The following is a 22,798-nucleotide window of genomic DNA, read 5'->3' as shown; positions in this document are numbered from 1 at the left end:
TCTATGCCAGTATGACTCAGTGATCTCAGAAAATGTTGACAGCTTTCAATTTCCACAGGTTGAAAATGGAGAAATAAAATGGCCATTCCACCTTCTTCCCTGGACTCTGAAATTTTATTTCTATTACTAACAATCGTAATGAATCTAGGTGCACTATACTAAGTTAATTCAGACCAATCCTAAAAGATGGCCAAGGCAGCTTACTAACTGGTTTGTCAAGCCCATTTAACAAATAAACTGATGTGTTAACATTTTTACAAAGAAAAAAGAGAAAGATGAGTTTATGCAGTAAAAACATGAATTAGTACTATCTTTCCAAGGGACTAGAGATACTGCACAGTAATGGAAAACATTCACGGCACTTTAAAAATCAACCTAAATTCCCAAGCATGGAGGTGTGAGACATTACACCACAGAAAGGACTAAATACACAAAGAATAAATTGGAAGCACAACGTGGCACCTACAGATGGAAGCAACAGCAGCAGTAAGTCCCACCAGCAAAGGGACGACAAAAGGACTTCTTAAAGGTTATCAAAAGCGTGTTCTCTACTGCAGTCTAACCAAACAGAGGGTAACTGGTCAGATGGCTAAGTGCTACTGAGAGAAATCCGCTCTTCACTGCAGTTTGAAGAGGACAGATCATTGCCACCTGAGAATGCTACATAATCCCTGGTTTTTCATCAAAAGCATGATGCGAGTTGGCTCCAGCGTGCTAGGTCTCTAACACAGGGCAAAGCTCAGTTTTCTCTGAACTCCAAACGCCCAAGTGAAAAGTGACTATTTCACTACTGACCTCACCAGATATTTCTTATCTGTGTAATTTCCAGCATTAAATAGATCTAGGTGAAGACACTCCTTGATTTAAAAAGGAGTAAGGTATCAACCCAACCTCCTCATCATTAACCTTCTACTTAAAGTTTTAAAACTTAAAAAACATGACATATTTATGAAAAGTTCTTTTTTCTTCTCACATCCCCTGAGCCACAGACGCTTCTGCATAATTACCATTGTTCTGTACATGGTCTTCAAGCACTTCGTTTTTAAGAATGCCACAAAGCTCTGATAAAGTCTCTAGGTGAATGACATGGATGATCAATGGCCGGAACACATCGTACAACGACACGCACAATTTCTCCAAAAGCTCACTAAAAGAACAAAATACAGTTGTTAACAGTAAAATTTTCAGGATTTTTCCAATGTGTTAAAAAGTTCCGTGTATTTCTTCTGGCCGGTAAAAAGAATAAATAGCTACTGGAAAATGGTAACTGGGCACATTACAGGGGGAGGAGAATGAGTCTGTAAACTGCTTTTGCTTTAAAAGCTCAGAAGAGGTACTTAATCTGTAACAGTTAATTCAAATTACATATCCCCAACCACAGGTCAACTGATTATAACTTTTATTTTAACAATAATTTTCTATTCTTTCAAAAAATAGATTATTTCAGTAAATGATATTACCTTTTATATTCACTGCAGATCAGTGATACCACCACTAAACACATGTTCAAACTTAAAAAAAAAAAAAAAAAAAAAAAAAACTAGCTGAGCATGGTGCCGAACACCTTTAACCCCTGCACTTGAGAGGCAGAATCTGGCAGATCTCTGAGTTCAAGGCCAGCCTGGTCTATATAGTGAGTCCCAGGACAGCCAGGAAAGGCTACATGGAGACACCCTGTCTCAAAACAAAACAATGGGGAAAAAAAGTTTAAAAAAAAAAAAAAAAAACACTCAAGTACTTCAGCGCCCACATCAAGTATTTTTGAGAAATTTTAAACATTTGAAAAGAAAAGGTTTGGTGTATATGTTTTTCAAACCACTCTTTTATATACAGTACCACCCCAACCAAAATCAGGAAATCCATTTTTCTCTTCCTCAGTCACAATCTCAGGATCTTTATGAGTCAAAAATAGCCAACATGAGGGAATCAAGTGACTAACAGTGAACCTGAAAGTCACTTTGAAAAAAACAAAGATTATCAAGTGACATCTACATTTTTAAATACTGTTCATGTTAGATGTACAGAATTTCTAAACTAGAAGGAACTATTTATTATACTTGAGGTAGATAAAGGGATCCAAGTCCCAGGACTTGGTTTCTCATAGACTTCTTGTTATCATCCCATAATGTCTCCAAAATTTTACTACAAAATATAAAAGCATGCTTACCTTTCCACTACAGACAAAATAATCACAATCAACAATATTCTGTTTCCATACACAGAAAGTTCAAACACTGCAGTTAACTGTAAGATGTTTCTACAATATACTAGCCCATTATTGTCGATAGCAAATTAAATCTTATCCACAAGAGCTAGATTCTATGAATCACTTACTCTAATTTTGACGTTGGCTTTGTGAAAAATTCATTGTAAAGTTGGTGCTCATCTTGGCATACATGGACCATAAAGGCACAGCCACTGCGAACCTGCAATAAACAAACACATTCCACCTACAAAGACGCACATTCTGGCGCTTACGAAGTAAAGCTTATACTTTGCCTACAAAGAGATTATGCACATATACATATAAGCAACTTTCTAGAAAACGGGAACTGGCTAGTTTCCAATGGATTGCTGCAAAATAGGACCCAATTTTTAATTTCTTACTGTTTTATTTTTTAAGATTTTGATAACATTATTTTCTAACTAAAAGGTAGTACTTTTTAAAATAACTTTTATGTGTTTTTCTAAAGTATGAATTAAAACCACACCAAACAAAGGCCATTTCTGCATCAAACACTATGCTGAGGCATGGTGGCACAAACATGTAATCCCAGCATTCAGAAGACTGAGGATAAGTAAATGTCAAGGCCAACCTAGGTTGCAGAATGAGACTCTATCTTACACAAATCAAAAAAAACACCTAAAATTACATTTTCAACATAAATCCTCTATCTCTAAAACTTCATCATTCAAGAAGAATACATACTTGCAAATCTTCATATTTTAAGAAAAAAATAACATGAGGCTATTTTACAAAGCTGAACAGAACTAATGTCCACTATCATAACTAGAAAACATTGTTTTGGGATCAGAATGCTATCAACTGATCGAGCCAGGTCTGACTTATTCTGCTCCCCAAACTATGTGCTACAAACATAAGGTTAGAGGCAACTGCTCAGAAAGTATCAGAAGCATGGCCAAACTGGAAGAATGCTGTCAAGAAGGAGTGAAGCAAGCAAACCTCAAACAGCAAAGAGCAGGGAGGATTTGCCCACCAGCAGGCGCTTACCAAGGCACAATGGTCTCTATTATTTTGGCTGGTTAGCTCCGTGACAGTACAGGCAATACTGGGGCCTAGAAGGAGCTCCCGCTGATCAAGGTAACACTGGTGGATATCATTGAGCAGGTGCTGGTATCTAAGGGAAGGCAAGTAAAAAAAGACAAGAAATACTGTACGATTCTTCCTGTGTACAGGCTAGATGTACACACATGCGTGCGAGCGCGCACACACGCGCACACACACAGGCACACACACATACACACGACACGGAAGCAGAGGGGGGCTAGCTGAGAGAAGGAGGGGACTACTAAGGAATAGAGAAAGGGGGAAAGTATGGGGAACAAATAAGGTCAAAGTACATGAGATGCTTGAATTAAAATGTCTTTAATCCCAGCACAGAGGAGGCAGAGGCAGGTGGATCTCTGTGAGTTCAAGGCCAGCCTGATCTACAGAGCAAGTTTCAGGACAACCTGAGAAACACAGAGAAACCCTGCCTCAAATAAATAGATAAACAAACAAATAAATAAATAAATAAAGCCTCTTCAAGAGCCAGCCCATCACTATAGACAGTGAATATACAATATTTTTTTAACTAGAAAAAAAATAGTAAGACTGAAGTATACATTTTTTTTTTTTTTTCCAAATACACAAATTAAATCTGACCTTACGTTCCAGAACAGGTTGCCAGGCATCTCAAGATATAGTGGTGGCCTCTCATTTGCCCACATTAACACTCAGGAATACAGACATAGAATAAAAACCATAATGAAGTGATACAAAAACCTGGTCTTTTAAGGAAGGGTTCTCTTCTAAGAGACCTCAAGTCTACCTAACTAAGGAAGAGGGAAACAAACGCACGCACTGCCACCATGACAAACTTGCTGAGTCAAGCCCAGACTCTGCTCTCTAAACAGACTGAGGACAAAGGAGGCTGCTCAAAGCCACCAAGGGCATAACCACATGGGAAGGCATGGCAAAAAGCAAGTGATACTCAGTACTCACTCGGGTATCTTTTCAGATCGTTGTTCTATTTGTTCAATTAGAGCCTGTGAATAAAGAAAGACACATATGTCCACCTGTCTTAATTGTGCTTTCCATTACTTACTGGTTATACTGGTGTCCCTCATTTAAGAAACAATGTGAACCAGGCAGTGGTAGCACACGCCTGGTCCCAGCACTCAGAAGCTGAGCAAGCAGATCTCTGTGAGTTCAAGGCCAGTCTGGTCTACATAGTGAGTTCCAGGATAGCCAGGCCTGTTACACAGAGAAACCTTGTCTCAAAAAGACCCAAAGGCAAAAAGAAACAATGTGAAAAGGTTTAAAAAAAAAAAAATCACAAAAATGACATATAGGCAATAATCACAGTATGTATTTTTCAGTTTTTTGTACCCAATTAGCTTTTGTTCCTTCCTGTTTTTTTGGTTTTTTGGGGGGTATTTTTGTTTTTTGTTTTGTTTTGTTTTGTTTTTTTTTTTTTTTTTTTTTTTTTGTTTTTTTTTTTTTGATTTTCCTTATAGCTATGAGTGCTTTCCCTACATGCATGTCTGTGCTCATGAGTGCCTAGTGCCCATGGAGGTCAGAAGAGGGCACTGGATCCCCTGAGACTGGTATTCCAGACAATTATGAGCCGCCATGAGGGTGGTGGAAATAAACCTGGGTCCTCTGGAAGAGCAGCCAGTGTTTTTAACCAATGAACTCTCTCCGGTCCCCATAGTTTCTTTTTAATCAAAGTTGGAATTGTACTATTCATTCAGCTCTATAATCTATTTTTAAAAACATTTCAGAAATATTTTCTACCACTAAACTTTTCAGTAATAGACGAAAATACACAGAAAGCCTTATGTACCACCTAGTACCTAGTAAACACTCAATAAATTATTGCAAACAGCATTTAAAACATTCCATAAAGCTGGGTATGCTATAATCCCAGTACTTGGGCAGGTGAAGCATTGGGAGGTTCCATGCCAGCCTGGGCTCAATGGTGAGTTAGAAACCAACATGTATTACATACATGGCAGCAGCAGCAGCATCAAAAGTTTTAAAAATGAATGTAACATCATATGAAATGGCTGCATATTATCCTGTGGGTAGATGCACTCAAAATCAACTCTTTTGTTCAGCATTTGTTTCCAAAGAATCGCAGCCACCAGTTCATAGTCCAGAGGCAAACAGCTGTTCTGCTATTTAGAGCCCCGGCAGGAAAGTTCACTTCTCTGAGGTTCCATAAAGCAAACTAGTATAAGTAACTACCTTTCTACTTTTTTTCCAAAGATTTTACTTATTTTTACGTGTATGGGTGTTTTCCCTGTGTGTATGTCTGTGTGTGTCTGTACACAATGTGCCTGAAGAGGCCAGAAGAGAGCATCGCATCCCCCAGGACTGGAGTTACAAACTTTTGGCTCACCACCACAAAAGAAGCTGGGAATTGAACCTGGACGCTCTGAACAGCAGTCAGTGCCCTTAACCACTGAGCAGGCTCTCCACCCTACCCCACCCAGTAACTCCTTTGTAAGTGCCCCTCTGTGATTACTCCAACTCACTGACTCAAAAGAGATATACTTTATATGTCTTTGATCTATTCTTCTAAAATGTTTTTGGGAAAAAAATCCATTTACACCCCATCAGCAGTATTACCCTCACTGAATCCTCAAAAACACTATTATACATTAATTTGAAATTTCCGTGACAAAAATTCTTAACTTTGTGAGCTATCTGATCATTTTATAATAAATACTCATCTGTTTTAACATTCCAGCTTCTACCTTCATTTTTCCTTAAAAATCAAACTTTTACATTTTTATACCCTTAATCTTTTAACTTGGTCATTTCTCCCCCAAATAATTCTTAGTTGTACTTTGGGGGAATCTACTTAATTTAATACTTACTAAATCACTTAGAATACATTCTGATGTTATAAAATAAAAAGAGTTTTACTCAATTACTTAGAAAATTTTCCAAATACTACGTAAAAAAAAAAAAAACTCTAGTTCTTCCCTCTTATTTGAAATGTTCTAAGTTCTAAAAATTTTCCCTGTCAGTGAGCTGTAAATTCTTAAATCAAAACACTACATTTTCCAAAATTTTGTTTTGTCTTGCTGATCTAAAGAAATCTTTTTCTAGCTTTAGCTACCAGTACACTCTAACCAAAAAATTAGAATGACAAGAACTGACATTTCAAAACTTTAACTCTCCCCAACCAGGACCACGGCAGTTTTCAATCTTGGGTGAGTTCTCTGTACTTTTGTCATTTTATTCAACCCCATATTTCCACTAAGATTATTGCTAGCTAAATAGTTGATGCTTTCTATCAGTAAAATAAATGCAACCCCATCGCATACATTAATTGGTTATTTAAAAAATGTGGCAAAGCCCCAAATCACAGGCACTCATTCGACAGTAACCCACTGCACTAAGTCAAGTCCTCTTATTCACACCATTTCTTTCTGAATCAAATATTCAATACACAGTAGAACCAACTGGAAAATCCAAACCTCATCATCCTTTCCCTCAGTCTTCTGTACAAGTGTCTTCCATCTGAAAACAAACTTATTCTCCTTTAACTGGCTGACTTTCAAGGAAGAACATGAAATCCTGTCAACAAAAGTGTAATATTTCTTCTAGCAACAAAAAGAACATACGTGTATAAGCTCCTGTTAACTATCTCAGCTTGTATAACAAACACAAATAATGGTTTCTGACCATTCCTCCCCACTTCTAATTTAATCAGGATAAATACACGACTATTCCATTAAATATGACACGCTTCATAGAAATAAGGCACATACCAAGCCTCCCGAAAGGCTGGCTAAAATTTTTCACACCAATATTCAGTATACATCAGTAGACTTACTCTGACTTTAGGGGCAGCAGCTCGAAATTTCACATAAAATAGTGTGAAGGCATTGTCTGCATTAGGTACTGATGAGGGGTCCTGAAGAAACATGGGGGTAGGGAAGAAAGATATTAGCAAACATGAAATTACTCAAAACAGAGAACACTGAGCACTTCATACATCTAAAGCTTGGCCTCCATTCCAACCAAAAGCTTAGAAAAGAAAATATCAATGAGAGGCTATATGTCAATATTGTTATAAGCTGAGAATTAATGAAGCTATCATCTCTCACCTTAATAATTAAAATTTAGCCTGTATTACTTGAATGCTGGCAGTAATTCAGACTTAAACTGTTACTTATACAGTGAGACACTGACCAAATTTTTAACATCTCTGGCCTTCAGAGTACAACCTTGAGGAAGCAAATTTTTAAATTTTCATTAATCCTTTCTTCTACCTTAGTAGAGACTGAATCTAAGGCCTGGCACATTCTAGGCACTGCTCTACCTCGGAGCAACATCCCCAGACTATCTTTAGTTTGTTTGGTTTGGCTTTACTTAACTTTGAGACAGGTCTCTCTCACTGAGTTATACAAACTATCTTGAACTCACTGTGTATCCCAGAGTGACCCTGAATTACTTATCCTCCTGCCTCCACTCCCAAACATCATAGGTCATAGGTATGTCCAACTGAAAAGTGAGCTTAAAAATAAAATGTAGACTTTGTGGTTTTTTTCTTGGGAAAAAATATGTTTAGTGACCATCCTAGACAGTTCTACTCTTATTTTCTAACCTAGTCAAGTATGCATTACCTACTAATTTTTAAGTATTTTTTCACCATTTTTACTAGTTATTATTCTTAAATACATCCACTATGACAGCAAGGACCTCATAAGCTCCTTTTTTCCACCATACTGTTTCTAATACAATACTAAACATTAGGACACACTCAATAGAAATATGCATGCTACAGAGTATGGTGGTACCCTGTAATCCCAGCATCCAAGAAGCAAGAGGACCACAAGTTCTAGACCAGGCTGAGCAACATAGTGATACCTTGTCTCAAAACCCTGTGTGCTGAATATGTAACTCAGTGATAGAGGTCTTGGGTGCAACTAAAGCACTATACTAGTTATTCATGGACAAAGCCATGAATTCTGAGTGGTGACTGTATTTGCATGACACATACATACATACATACATACATACATAAAAGTCCAAGAAGTATGAACAGAACCCAGTACTATTTGATAAAATGCAAAATGAGATATAAGCTACTTGCTACCTAAAACATTCTTTTTAGCATTTTCATAAAAATACTGACAGGAAATAAATCAAAAATAGTAAAATTAAGTCTAAACAGTAGATAATTAGAAAGAATTTCTTCTTTTTAAGAATTTCCCCTAGAGCTAAGGGTTGAAAAAGGACTTTATAAAATTAGGCATGGGTTCTACTAGCTGAGCTATATGGGATAGTCATATTTCTATTACAAAAACTGCAGCATATATTCTTATTTAATAAGAGTAAACATTTAATTCTATAGTATTAATTCAGACAAAGGTTGTGGAAGGCAAATAAATCAAAATCAAGCAGTCATTAGGATCCGTTAACTCACCCTTTTGAGTAACTGATTTGTGAGAGTCTGCAGTGTGTTCACAGTATATGTCTTCATGAGGTGCAAAGCTTTAGAAAGACATTGTTTAAACTTCAGTAAGTATACAGGATAATCTTTAAAATTAGGCTGTAAAACAAAGAAATTTGCAAAAGAAATAAATATTAACGATAAGCAAACTTTTAATGAGAACCAAGGTGTCCTCTATGCAAAGCTCTGTAGATCATTAGCTCTGTGATGAAGACCCTTGAAGGACTTGGTCACTGCCAGTCCTCTGTGCCTGACACAAAGCAGGTTCAGTCAGCATTTGCAGCTGCAAACAAAATCAATGTCAGAGCCCTACTAACCCTGAGGCTGGTGTTAAGACCCTACAACGAACAGAATGGAGCTAGCGAAAGTAAGAACAGCAATGTATCATTGGGAGATCAGGAAATGGCTAAAATGAAAGGACTCATCCTTCTGGGTTCCCCTGCACCTCCCATCCTAGTAACTAGATTTCCAAAGAGTATCTCGCACATCCATCAATGAACACCTTAAATGTCACATCTGTTTAGGTAGGATAAAGCTGAATCAGAGGGCCATTTCCACTCCAGGAAACATTCAGAAGTCGGAAGTACTTTGTACACCAATAAGAACAACAACCAAAAAAAGCAATAGTTTTTCTTCAGCATGTTACAGATCTGAGTCATCCCTTAGAATTAATACAGCACTAGTTCTAGACCACAAAGGATACACCAAATGTGTATCTTCCCTTATACTTTACATCATCACAAGTTACTTATGAGACTAATGTAATGTAAATGCTACAAAGACAGCTATTATGCTATACCATTCAGGGAACAATGACAAAAACAGGCTGTGCATGTTTAGTACAAACAAAACAAAGGTTCTATAACCTTTGTGAGATACAAGTGGTTGAATCCACCTAAGAAAGCCATGTAGAGATACCTGACTATATTTTTTCAGTGGAAAAAAAAAAATTGTATAAATGATATAGTAGAAATGTTAATTTTTTTAAAATACAAAAATATGACTTACATGAGATGAAATGTATGTTATACAATCATCTAACTTGGCCAGCATAGGGATAAATCCTTCACTATTCACAGACAACGTGGGAGAATTCAATTTCTTTGAATAGAAGAAAAAGAAACAACAAAAAAGTAAACATTGAAAATTATTAACTAGAATTAATGTTTCTTTTTAAATATAACAGTGTAATTTTAGGTTAATGACACAATCTTTAACAATCACTAAAATATCCTCAACTGTGTTCATGTTTAACAACCTAATAAGCATCAACCTAGCAAATAAAAAGGCAGAAAAGAACCCCAAAGTGTTTTGACGATGCAGCTGTGCAACAATTAAACTCAATTAATACACTTTCTACCACTTCACACATATAATCTGTCTACGTTTGGACACTGGCCATGTTCTAATGGCTGAAGGATTAACTAGCAGTCACAATATTTATTGAGCATGCTCATGGGGCCCTGGGTTCAATTTTTGACACAGGAAAGAAAAGCCAACTATTACTAGTCACTTATTCTGTCTTGATACAGATGTGGTTTGCCAATGAACCAATTCTCACAGCATCCCATGTCTAAATGGATGCCAGCTTTACTTTTATGTCTTTAACGTTACGATATAACAATTACAATTATTTTAATAATTTAATAGCATGATTTATAAATAACTATGATTAACTTATAAGTCAGAAACATAGAAACAGAGTTTACCCAGAAGCCCTTGTTATCTGCTTTATGAGGACTATATGCTTATACTTTACATCATCATCAAGTTACTTATGAGACTAATGTAATGTAAATGCTACAAAGACAGCTATTATGCTATACTATTCAGGGAACAATGACAAGGAGAACAGGCTGTGCATGTTTAGTACAAACAAAACAAAAGGTTCTATAACCTTTGTGAGATACAAGTGGCTTAAAAATGCATGGACGGAGCCAGGCATTGGTGGCGCACACCTTTAATCCCAGCACTCAGGACACAGAGGCAGGAAGATCTCTGTGAGTTCGAGGCCAGCCTGGTCTACAGAGCTAATTCCAGGACAAGCTCCAAAGCAATACAGAGAAACCCTGTCTCGAAAAAAAAAACAAACAAACAAACAGAAATGCATGGACAGTATTATAGAAATGCAACACAATATTTAAAACTGATGATTTATGATCCTGATTTTCACAGTTTATAGGGAAGATTCTACAACAAGTAATCAACAAAGAGTAACAATAACACAATTGAAGAAATTGTACTTAAGTCACATGGGGAAAGTTCTGAACTGGTAATGGTATCTTGCTTAAATCAGAAGCCCCATTAGCAACTATTTAGTTCAAGTGTCATTTTATACCCTTTTTTTGTTTTGTTTTTGTTTTTGATTTTTGAGACAGGACTTCTCTGTGTAACTTTGTAGACCAAGCTAGCCTTGGACTCACAAGCTGCCTCTGCCTCCCAAGTGCTGGAATTAAAGGCTTGTGCCACCACCACCACCTGGCACATCATTTTATATTCTTGGAGATTACCACAAAAGGGAAATAAGAAATATCACTAACTTTACAGAAAAGTACAACACACTTACTGTGTTAATTGTCTCCAATTCATTAAAATAGGACAGCTTCTGTTGGATGTGCTCAGCAAGGTCAGCAAGTTCCGACTCACGTGTTAGAGAGAAAAGCCAATTAGTATACAAATACACCAATCGGTACCCTAATGTCAAAAGTACTTTGGATAGAGTTATATTTGACATTCAAGTTTAAATCAGGTATAAGACTTCAGAATGATGCTCAAGTATTTCTGTACCCATGAACAAAAGGAGACAATAATTGGTATTATATGATCTTCTATAAAACTAAGTGCCTGCCTTTTAGAAACACAAAAATACAGAGAAAACTCTGAAACAGAGTAACTTCAATGCTCTATCTGCAACTAACCTCCTCAGGCAGTTGATTAAAAACAAAAACCCTTTGAGGCCAGCCTGCTCTACACAGTGAGTTCCATAACAGCAAGCGCTACACAGAGAAACCCTGTCTCGAAACCAACAAACAAACAAAAAAAAAAACCACCCATTAATGCACTCTGCTTATGTGACAATGTCAGTAATGGTGAACAGAGCAAAGCAATCAGTACTCTGCAGCTGCACCTAGCAGATCAAAACAAGGAGGTCTGCCTTTGGCTCTGCTCCCTTTCCAGCAATCCGCCTGTTTAGCACAGTCTAAACCAGAGCAACCTTCAGCATCAACTCAGAGAAATCAAGGAAATTAAAATTAAATAGCATTCATCTGTTTAAAATTAATCACTGACTGTCTCTCTCGCCCCTCATTCCCAATTACCTGTTCTTGTAGGAGCTGTTCACAGGCTTCATGAAGAGTTCCTGTCTTATTGGACACAAAAAGATACTGCTTCTGCAGAGACTCCAGATGCTGAAGAGCACTGTTCACATCACTCAGAATAGCATCGCACTGTTCCTGAAACCCAGACAAGTAATCCCTCATCTGTCTAGAAAACAGAACCAAGAGGGGATTGGCAATAATATTTTCCCCCAGTAAGCAGAGTCAATAAACAATACGGTCTTATCCTTTCCAAAAACATTTAATTTCAAGTGGAAAATCTGACCTATTCTTCCAAAATATGTAACACTCAGATTTATAGGACAAGCTAGCCCGTAAATGACCTCAATGCTTAGGAAGATGAGTCACTGACACCACAAGCAATAAAAGGAATTAGGCATAGAGCCATGACCTGGTTTCCTGCTTGTAAGTCAATAAATCACAGGTGTCAACCTTCAAAGATGGGGACCACCATAAGGTTACTCCTCCCAATAACTGCCACCTCCAAAGGCCATGTGATGTGAAAAGAATTTTGGGTTTGAGACTAGAAGACACTGGTCCAAACTGCAGCTCTACTTAAGTCCAAATGACACTGGTAGTTAGTTAATGTGTCCAAACCTCAAGCTGGCCATTTGTAAAACAGGAATGATGACATTTCCTTGAAGACCTGCTATTGATAAAGTAGGATTATACATCCGTAGCACAATGCCTAGCAATAATGACCGTGACTATGCCAGGCATAGTGATGCCCACCTTCAATCCCACCACTTGTGAGTTTGAAGCCAGCTTGGTCTACACAGTAAATTATAGAACAGTCAGGGATTATGTAGTGAGACCCTGTCTCAAAAAAAAAGCAAATACAAAAAACAAAAAATAATAATGGCTGTAAATAAATGTTACTGAGCATCAATGCAGAACCCATAGTCTGAACTTGGAGAAGACCATATATATGGCTTCTTCCCCTATCAAATATGCTAGCATACTCAATCCAGATGGCTATCCCCAAGGCTTCCATGAATGTTTCTGAGACAGAAACACCTCACAAAATCCCCACACAACTTCTTGATCCAAGTCCTTTCTGTAATTCTTTTTCTAAAATGACTTAGAACTCCAATCCTTGCCCTGACTAGTATTAAGGAAAATCTGACTGCTAAGTTTTCTTGGTAACTTGAGATGACTATGATATAAAAATCAGCATATCCAACAAATAAAGGACCCACACATACCTATATTTAGTTCCTTCCTCCTGATCCATCTGAGTCTGCAGCTTTGCAAACCATGAGAAAAACTGAAAAATAAAGAATGTTATTATGTCAATCAACTAAAACAGATAAAAGAAAAGTTAAAAGGCAGACATTATCTAACTAAATCTTATTTCTAGGGCTTAGCCACCAATAATTAGCTTTGAACTTTATATGTTACATGTATGTAACATACATGACATATTTTATATATATATATATATAGCATTCATGATATATAATATATATGACACACACACATATACACACATACAAAACATCTACATGCCAGGAAAAGCAATGGACATGAAAAGCATTGGTCATTTCCAGACCAGAGTCCAGTAAGGAGCAGTACTAAAGACCCATATAAAAAATAAATTATTTCTTCTTAAGAAACTAATATCTGGCTCTTAGTTTGCCAAATTTGAAGAGTTACCATAGGGCTTTGGGTAATTAATATTAATGTTACCTAATAAGAATGGTGAGAATATAAACTTGAAAATCACATAGTGAATTAAGAATATGGACTTTGAAGAGGCTGCAGGATGGCTCAGTAGTTAAGAGCACTGGCTGCTCTTCCAGGGGACCTGATTCAATTCCCAGCAACCACAAGATGGTTCATAACTGTCTATAACTCTAGTTCCAGGAGATCCAATGCCTTCCTCTGGCTTCTGAGGGCACCAGGCACATAAGTGGTACACAGACATACATGCAGGCAAAATATCCACTCACATAAGATAAAAATGAAAAGTGAAAGAAAATATGGACTTGAGGTTGTATATGCCCCTACATCAATGTTATATAAACCTCCCATTATTTAAAAATGGATAAAATCTGGCATGGTTATACATGCCTGCAATACCAGCATTTGGAAAGCAGAAGCAAGAGAATCACAAGTTCAAGGCCAGCCTGGGCTACATAGTAATACACTGGGGAAGGGATAGGAGGAGAGGGGGAAACAGAGAAGAGAAACAAACAAAAAACAGGTAAGTGTAGCTGGATGTTTTTTTCTGTCTCGCTGGGCCCTACTAGACTGGTTCCTCTCCTGCCTGCCGGATCCCCACAGCCACTTAAGTAATAATCACTCAGAGGTTACTCTATCGATTATAATTGTTTCATTTGGAAATGCCTAAGCTTTAAGTCTTTTTTTTGTGTGTTTGTTTGTTTTTGTCTTAGACACACAGCCTATTTACTATGTAGTCCAGAATGCCCTTGAACTTGCTATATATCCAGACTCAGAAACTAAAGACCCAAAAAGTAATTTACTGAAAGTCACAATGATGGTAAGTAACGAAGCTAGCTGACAGCAGGAGCAGATGTGGAGGCAGATGTGGGTGAGTCTAACTACAGCAGGAGCAGATGGCAGCTGTGGGTCAGCCTAACTCTACAAGAGTGAGTAGACGTAAAGTCCACCTAAGTGTACAACAGGAGAACTCACAGGTCAGCCCAACTACAGCAAGAGCTCTCCTTTGCTTTCTCCGCTGCCTCTTTTGACTCTAATGCATACAGTTCGGCACATCTGTTTCACGTTTCATTTAACTCATTTTTGTCTTTGTTTTAGTCTTAGACACAGAACCTATGTACTATGTACCCAGGATACCCCTGAACTTGCTATGAATCCAGGCTGGCCGCAAACTAGTGATCCTCCTGTCTCAGCCAGCTCTAACTCTCCTCTTCAAGCACTAACCGGGCCTAACCATGCACAGCTCCCAAGACCAGATGGGATCAGTATGTTCAGGGTGGTGTAGGCATAAAGAGCTCAAACTCTCTTAACATAATAAACAAGGAAGCATCTACAGAAACTGCTACACATTTAGGTTTATAATTAGCAGTAAGGAAGTACTAAATTACAGGCTACATTACTATAAAATAATTATAAACTTTCATCTAAAGAAAACATTTAGGATTTTAAAAGAGAATTACCAAGCAACAAGTAGAGAAGGGTGTGTGATTATGTATCTAGATGTACATATTTTGTAAAAATCTATTCTTATCTTTTTAAAAAATATTTTATCTGTTTGACTGTTTTGCCCGTGTGTACTTCTATGTACCATGTGTATGCCTAGTGCCAGCAGATGTCAAAAGAGGGCTTCTGGATCTGAAGCTAAAATGTGAGAAGCCAGGGGGTGGTGGCACACACCTTTAATCCTAGCACTCAGGAGGCAGAGGCAGGCAGATCTCTGTGTGTTCGAGGCCAGCCTCATCTACATAGTGAGTTCTAGGACAGCAAGGGCTATTCAGAGAAACCCTGTCTCAAAGACCAAGCAAACAAACAAACAAACCAAAAAAAAAAAAAAAAAGCAGCTCTTAGCAAACCAATGTGGGTGTGTGGATGCTAGGAAGAGCAGCCAGTGTTTTTTAACCACAAGCCATCTCTCCAGCCCCATTATGTTATCCTATTACCTTATCATATTTTTATCTATACTGCCAATATAATTAGGCAATGTGGTGGTCTGAGTAAGAATGGCCCTCAGAGACTCATAGATTTATTTGAAAGTTTGGTCACCAAGGAGATAGGTGACCAAAAACTGCTTTCAACTGTCCTAGAACTCTGGAATGCCAATGTTTGCACTGTGGCAAGCATTTTTACTGTTTTACTGCGACATCTAAAATGATCCAATGTCCCAAGGAAAGATGGTACCATTTACCTGCTGTGCAGTCTCAATTCTTTCCTCTTCCATTCCTAAGGAAGTGAAGCCCTTCAAGAGGATGTCTTCTGTAGATTCAGGCACAACAGCAGTCAGCTCAATGGGCAGTGACTGGGATGCTAAGCTGCAGACATCTTCAATTGGGAGCTTGAAAAAGAAAGCCACAAGACATTTAGCTCGAAAATTTCCTTAAATCAACTCAATTGTTTCTGTCTTGTTAGATCAGGAAATGTCACACAATACTAACAATTTCCACTAGCCCTCTTTGGGATAGATGTCACTCTCAAGATGTTGTAAATAGGACACCAGTGTCACTCGGTAGTAAGGTCTGATTGCTGAGTCAGCTTTGTAACAGTGGGAGGAGTCTATGTAGAACCACTTGAACTCATGTAAACTACCATTAGAGAAAGGGAAGTGTGTTCTCTGCAGGATCTAACACAAAGGCCTGAACAACCAACAGAACTAACAAATCACAATCATTAACTAACAAACTGCTTCCTCCTACCACATCCATCCATGGTACCCCACCTACACTGACATACTGTGAGAGTCAATGACAGAAGAGACTAGGAAGGATCTCAGTTTTTATGGTTCCAGAAGAGCCTAGAGACAAGGCCTCCCTGTACCACTCCCCACTAAGGATACTTTAGCTCTGGTATTAATTTATATGAAGTCACAGACCAGGCAGCTGTTTTTACACCTAAGTGGGTGACAGGGAAAGCATCAGGGCCTGCTATGAGGTTCAGTTCTACTTTTCAGCCCTCAGCTCATGGCATTTAAAGTCTTCCAACAGAAGAGATGACTCAAGGCCTTAGCAAATGGCTTTCTTTCTAAATGCAGACATTCCATCTTTTTCTTTACAGCTCAAATTAGCTAGATGCACAAATATCCCACTACTAATCTAGAAACAAGAGTCTTGAATATGGGGAGGTTACATCTGTATTCACACAGGGCTATACTTACATGGTAAACACACTAAAGTGAAGCCTGGTTGAAAACCTCTTGCTTATGTACAAGCTAGATGGCATTGGGGAAATTCATGACTCTATTCCTCAATTTCTCCTCTTATCACATACAGATCCTGTAGCCATACCAAGACTACAGATCCTGTAGCCATACCAAGACTATAGATCCTGTAGCCATACCAAGACAACAGATCCTATAGCCATATCAAGACTGCAGATCCTGTAGCCATATCAAGACTGCAGATCCTGTAGCCATACCAAGACTACAGATCCTGTAGGCATATCAAGACTACAGATCCTGTAGCCATAAAGACTACTGTAAGGAGCAAAGGAGAGCATTGGCTTCTTCAAGCGTGAGCAAACAACAGCCAACAATAGCAAACATGATCAGGAAGGTCCTTATACACAAATGAGTTGGATTCAAGAGCCAGGAGGGTCCTAGCCAAATGCAAATGCCTTCTCGGGACATCACAACACATATAAACTCTTGCTGAAATAGCATAGACCCTGGTATAAAAGTACTGTGGCCCAGCAAGAATTAGGTTCTCAAACTCAGTGAAATCTATCTTGAGTCTAGAGTATAACCAGCAACTGTGTGTTGCCATTAAGGGTTCTAAAGACAGAACTGTAACTGAGATAAACAGCATCTACACCCACACTATAGAAGCACCCCAATTAACCAACAAGGAGCCCACACAGACAAACACACACACAAACAACAAGACAATGCTGTATGTACACAACACTTAACATAAGACCTGCCACATAGTAAATGCTCAATAAAATTGAATTACTGACATTAGAAGTATATTTTATTATTCCTATTAATAAAATCATAGTTCTTTATTACTTCTACTTAGGAGCAGCAACAGAATAAATTTACTGATCTGAATCTACATTGCTTCTTGAGAACAGAATAGTTAACTAAGCTGTCTTTGCAATATTGTATTAGTAGTAAAAGTTAGTTCTGTAACAAGAGATCACAGTTAAAGTAGGTAAGATGTAAAGGGGAAACAGAAATATAAGTAGCAGAAGGTAAATAAGATGTAAAGGGAAAAAGTAAAGCCTCCAGTTTGGATTTGACAAGCATCCCACTTAACATCAGGCTTCAAGAAGAGACTGAAATGCATGCTGCTTACACACAAACATGCAAAAAACAAATACTTTACAAAAGTATAAATATTCTCTTTTAATCATTTAGCATTTGCATGTGACCTTTTGTGGCAGTCAGTACTCTCCTTCCACCATGTGGGTCCAGAGATTGAACTCAGGTTCAATCAGCTTGACCACAAAGACCTTTCTCACGAAGCCATCTTGCCAGGCAGTGTTAAGTCATGTACTCTTATATACATCATAGCCCAGGCTGCAGGATAACCATGCAAATCAAATCCTGGGGAAAGCATGAAGAGATGGCTCAGGGGTCACAAGCACTTGTTGCTCTTGCAGAAGACCTGGGTTCAATTCCCAGTACCCACAAGGTGACTCACAACCATCCATAACTCCAGTTCCAGGGGACCTGATACCCTCTTCTGACCTGTAGGCACTAAGCACAAACATGGTACACATGCATGCAATACATACATGCAGACACAGCACTCGTACACATAAAATAAATCAAACTGGAGAAAGATGGCCATTTCCAGTGACAGTCAAATACTGACCCTCTTGTGGGAGACCACGGGAAAGAGAATGACAAGCACCATGCAAGTGGCTAAAAAAGAATTCTCAAATTAATTTGTCACCAACCACTAGGACTAGAAGGTAAGTGGAAGCATTTGGAAGCCACTGCCTTAGGAAGAATCCACACCTACTCACAAACTCCACTAGAGATCTGTGACAAAGTTCATGAACAAGGTGGTACCAACAGAGCAGTGGTTGCTACCATGTGGAAAGCAGGGCACAAAGCCTGCCTAGCCCTTTCTCCTCAGTGAACAAACACCTTAGGCCACTGGTGGGGAGGGGGGGATCTCGGGTTCAGTGCCAACCTGGCCTACAGAGTGAGTTCCAGGACAAGGCTGGAACAGAGAAACCTGTCTTGAAAAGCAAAATAATAATAACAACAATAACAATAACAATAATAATAATAATATCTTCAAAAATTAAAATCTTTAAATACAAGAATCAGGAGGGCCCTGCTCCCTTATTCTTACTAACAATTTTCTCTCAAACTAGTAGGAAAGAAACCACAATACAATCATTTTAAAGAAATAATAATTTCAAAAAGAAATACTTTATGAAACACTTAAGAAAAACGTTTTTAAAATTTAAATAATAATGTTAACAACTTGCTTTTAACAGCATAAGAAAAAATTAACCCTTTGGGTACTTATGTCCCACTAAGTTCTTCTCACAATTTAGCAGAAGTAGAGTGGCAAGTCAAAAGGCAGTGTGGTAGTGTCACCGGCATGCTTCTGACTTCTCAGAGAAAAGCTGACTCGATCAGGGTCTCCCTCAGTGCACTGCCAAGGCGGCAGGACAGAGCAGACACACCACCAGACACACATGAACTCAGATATTGCTGGCCGTATTGGAAAGCTACTATACAGCCTATACAAATGGGCATGAGCATACTAGATAATAATTACAATAAATCACACAGCACTACCTCACCAGCTAGGCCAATCCAGGAGAAGACAAATGTCCCTTCCTCTCATAAGCTTTGTTTCTTGGAAAATCCTGGAGTGGAGAAAAGGACTCTTAGAATCAATGGGATCAATCCATTCCCCAACTGAACTGACAACACTTTCTCTGTTTAGAGCATAGCATTGAAGTTGGAGTCTCAAAACCTTCCAAGGGCCAAAACAGTTCCTTTCTTATCTTCAGTCTCCGTGACACCTAAACTAGCTCAAGATTCTAATCTACTCTTTTAAAACATTCATTGCTTGAAAGAGATGACATGAATAATGTAACATTAGCAAGAAGCCTGCCGTGCACCATTTATGCACATGGCTGCCTTTACTTTTCACAAGTCCCCAGGAGACAAGCTTCTATGCACCATTTATGCACATGGCTGCCTTTACTTTTCACAAGTCCCCAGGAGACAAGCTTCTATTTTATAAACAGAAGCATGCAGAAGTTAATTGTCACTCCAAGGTCACACACCTACAAGAAAATAGCAGCTATGGGAGTAAATTACAGATAGGTTTCAATGTAAATTATTTTAGCACTACAAGAACTACTTATCCTCGCTGCTATAAGAAAATTTGCCTAGAATACAAGGAGCCACACTACTGCAAATTCTTTTATCTAATGCAATATATATATACAAATATATTTACAACACTTTTAAAAGAAAAGCAGGTGCAACTTTCCAAGGTAAGGAATTTTTATTACTTTTTCTCATTTTATATGTGTGTTTTACCTGCATATATATGTATTTGCACATGCTGCAGTTACAGGAGTGTGGTGAATCACCATCTAAGTGCTAGGAATTGAACCTGGATCCTCTATAAGACCATCAAGAGCTTTTAACTGCTGGGCCATCTCTCCAGCCCTAAGTATGCTTTTTTATAAGTGGGAAAGCTGCTTTCTAAAGACATTAACATCTGTATCATGTTTAGTGACCATTAGCTGACACCAAATAGACCACTAAATCAGCCCTGTCTAATAAATCAGGAAATAATTTATTGAAATACTACAGAGAAGTCTATGAAAATATGCTGGTTTGACAAGCTAAAACCAATGCATTCTTTTTTCAACAGTGAAGTTATCAGACATAGAACACTTTAGTACAGGGAAGAAATAGCCATGAGGACATGCCCCTCCAAGATCCCGAAGGCAGTGTAAACAAGCTCTAATACTGAGACCACCCCAGAATACTTGGACTTGTTAAGTACATCCTCTAGCCAGGACCTTACACTGCTTTTTCTTCCAGCTAGAATGTTATTGACTTAGCCTATCCCAGGCTGGCTTTATGTCTTCCACGTCAGTTCACACCCTAGGTTGTCATTTCCTTTAAAAGCCACCTCCCCCTTTACATTACCCTTATTTCAGGCCTCCCATGAAAAGGCACACCTCATCCACTCTGGTCCCACCATCCTCTTTTATTTTTCTGATGTAACGAATGGATCACCATCTGGACCTTCTTGGTTTGTTAGTTTTTTGTTTTGTTTTGTTTTGTTTTTGTCTCATTACAGGCTCAAGATCTCTATGATTATGTCATTGTCCTAAAGCTGGAAATTTCATCTTTCCTATTTGTTTCCATCTACAATCCCTACCACAGTGGAGGTATGTGGCAAAATAAGTGACATGAGATAATAAGTATTGCTGCATAAATAAGGAAGAATGGTGTAAAATGATAACACTGCCATTTCCTTCCAACCCTCTCCATATTAAATAGGAAGAAAGCTTAGTTCCTAACCCATGGCAAAAAACAATGAAGTTTCTTATAGTGTTCGGTTCACTCCTGACTCTGTGAAGTCTAGACACACAGCTTCAATAATAGGGCACACAAATCATAAACAGACTGGGAAGGAAACACATAAACCAGTTTCTGGGCTGAGAATGTAAGTCTGTGGTATAGTGCTTAGCCAGCAATGGCAAGGCCCTCGGTTTAATCCCCTGCAACACACAGGCCCTCGGTTTAATCCCCTGCAACACACACACACACACACACACACACACACACACACACACACACCACACCACACCACACCACACCTACCTATAACCCAGGGCATAAAGCATAGCCAGGTCAAAGAACTTTCCACCTGCTCCCTCGTTTACTCAAATCTACTTCCTGTAAGACATCCTGGAGGTGGGCAGGAAAGCGCACCTATGAACACCTATTTGTCCAGCACAGCACACAAAGGTGCAGAGAACGTTTCTAATCACACCTCCATAAAGTAAGGTGAGAATGCCAAATTCAGTCTGCATTCGGATACAATTCCAAACTGAATAGAGATTAATGATGCCTCCAGCATCAAAACTAATCACCACTGCTAATAAAATAACCCAAAGTCTGGGCCTCGAAATCAGAAGAGCCTGTCAAGCATCTGCACAATTCGTAAAAAGTTCTCTACCATTATAACCACACTGAATCACACAAACGGTACCTGCATACTGCCCCAGTGGCAAGTGGATTAAAATGTTGACACGAAAACCCAAAGAGCACTACTTAATAACTGAGTCAACTCGCAAAAGAGATTCTTTTTTGTATTGCTTCGCCATAGGTTAAATAGACCTCATCTGCCACAACCCACACCAAGAGTTCACAGCTTTGCTGTGTGATGAATGAAACTGTCACTCGGGACCGAGTCTGATCCCAAGTGCTCCTTCGCCCCTGGGAGCAAGCAAACCAGATGACTCGGGGACGCAGGAAAACAGAGTAGCCGACTCCAGAGGACGGCACCTCGGGCCCATGGGAAGCGGGGTTACCCTGACACTGGAACATCTGGAGCAAGACGCTCGGGCAAGGCTCAGGCCAACCGTCCCACGCCGCTGGGGGGAAGGCGGTGCCCTCGCGTGGACCCGCACGCAACCCCGGCGGGGCCACGGCCGCGGTGGCCGGCAGCGTGAGGCTGACATCGGGGCACACGCAGGCCCCTCCCGCCGGGCCCGCCACGGTGGCTCGGGACGACAGGCCAGATCCCCGCACAGGGCGGCCGGGCGCTGCCCACGCCCTCGCCTCACCTCGGCGGGCACCGGCAGGTTCTCCACCGCCGCCTTCAGCTCCAGCACCGAGTCCGTCTGCCTGTCTGTCAGCGGCGCCATCGCGTCGGGTCTCCGATCCCAGAGAGACAGCTTCTCGCGGGCGTCCCGCTCGGCCGCCGCCTCCGGCAGCAGCAGCAGCGCCGCCTCCGCCATCCCCGCCGCCCTGGGCCCCTCCGTGGCACAGAACCGGGCCGCGACAGGCAGAGCCGGGAACTTCCGGGAGGACCGAGGCTTCCAGCGCCGCAGCCGCGGCGGGGCGGGCCCGAGCGCCCTGACCCCGGA

At 39.5% G+C, this 22,798-nt stretch overlaps 1 protein-coding gene across 2 annotated transcripts in view; it reads right to left on the bottom strand.

Moving 5' to 3' along the window:
- The window catches only part of Cog3 (component of oligomeric golgi complex 3), a 55,813-nt gene extending 33,015 nt beyond the window's left edge, over window positions 1–22,798 (bottom strand). For both annotated transcript variants that reach the window (XR_007835165.1, XM_051195365.1), the window contains exons 1-12: window positions 22,496–22,798; window positions 15,900–16,046; window positions 13,237–13,298; window positions 12,014–12,179; window positions 11,263–11,337; window positions 9,705–9,797; window positions 8,670–8,795; window positions 7,074–7,154; window positions 4,226–4,269; window positions 3,233–3,359; window positions 2,335–2,426; window positions 1,008–1,147 (exon numbers count right to left, since the gene is read on the bottom strand). Coding sequence is in view for 1 of the 2 variants with exons in the window: in XM_051195365.1 (XP_051051322.1) it covers window positions 1,008–1,147; window positions 2,335–2,426; window positions 3,233–3,359; window positions 4,226–4,269; window positions 7,074–7,154; window positions 8,670–8,795; window positions 9,705–9,797; window positions 11,263–11,337; window positions 12,014–12,179; window positions 13,237–13,298; window positions 15,900–16,046; window positions 22,496–22,669 (1,327 nt within the window). In the remaining variant the exon portion in view is untranslated. The remainder of the gene's footprint in view (window positions 1–1,007; window positions 1,148–2,334; window positions 2,427–3,232; window positions 3,360–4,225; window positions 4,270–7,073; window positions 7,155–8,669; window positions 8,796–9,704; window positions 9,798–11,262; window positions 11,338–12,013; window positions 12,180–13,236; window positions 13,299–15,899; window positions 16,047–22,495) is intronic.

The sequence above is a fragment of the Phodopus roborovskii genome, unplaced genomic scaffold, assembly GCF_943737965.1.
Source record: "Phodopus roborovskii unplaced genomic scaffold, PHOROB, whole genome shotgun sequence".
In the NCBI taxonomy this organism is placed as follows: domain Eukaryota; kingdom Metazoa; phylum Chordata; class Mammalia; order Rodentia; family Cricetidae; genus Phodopus; species Phodopus roborovskii.
This window is presented reverse-complemented; position numbering and strand designations above follow the sequence as displayed.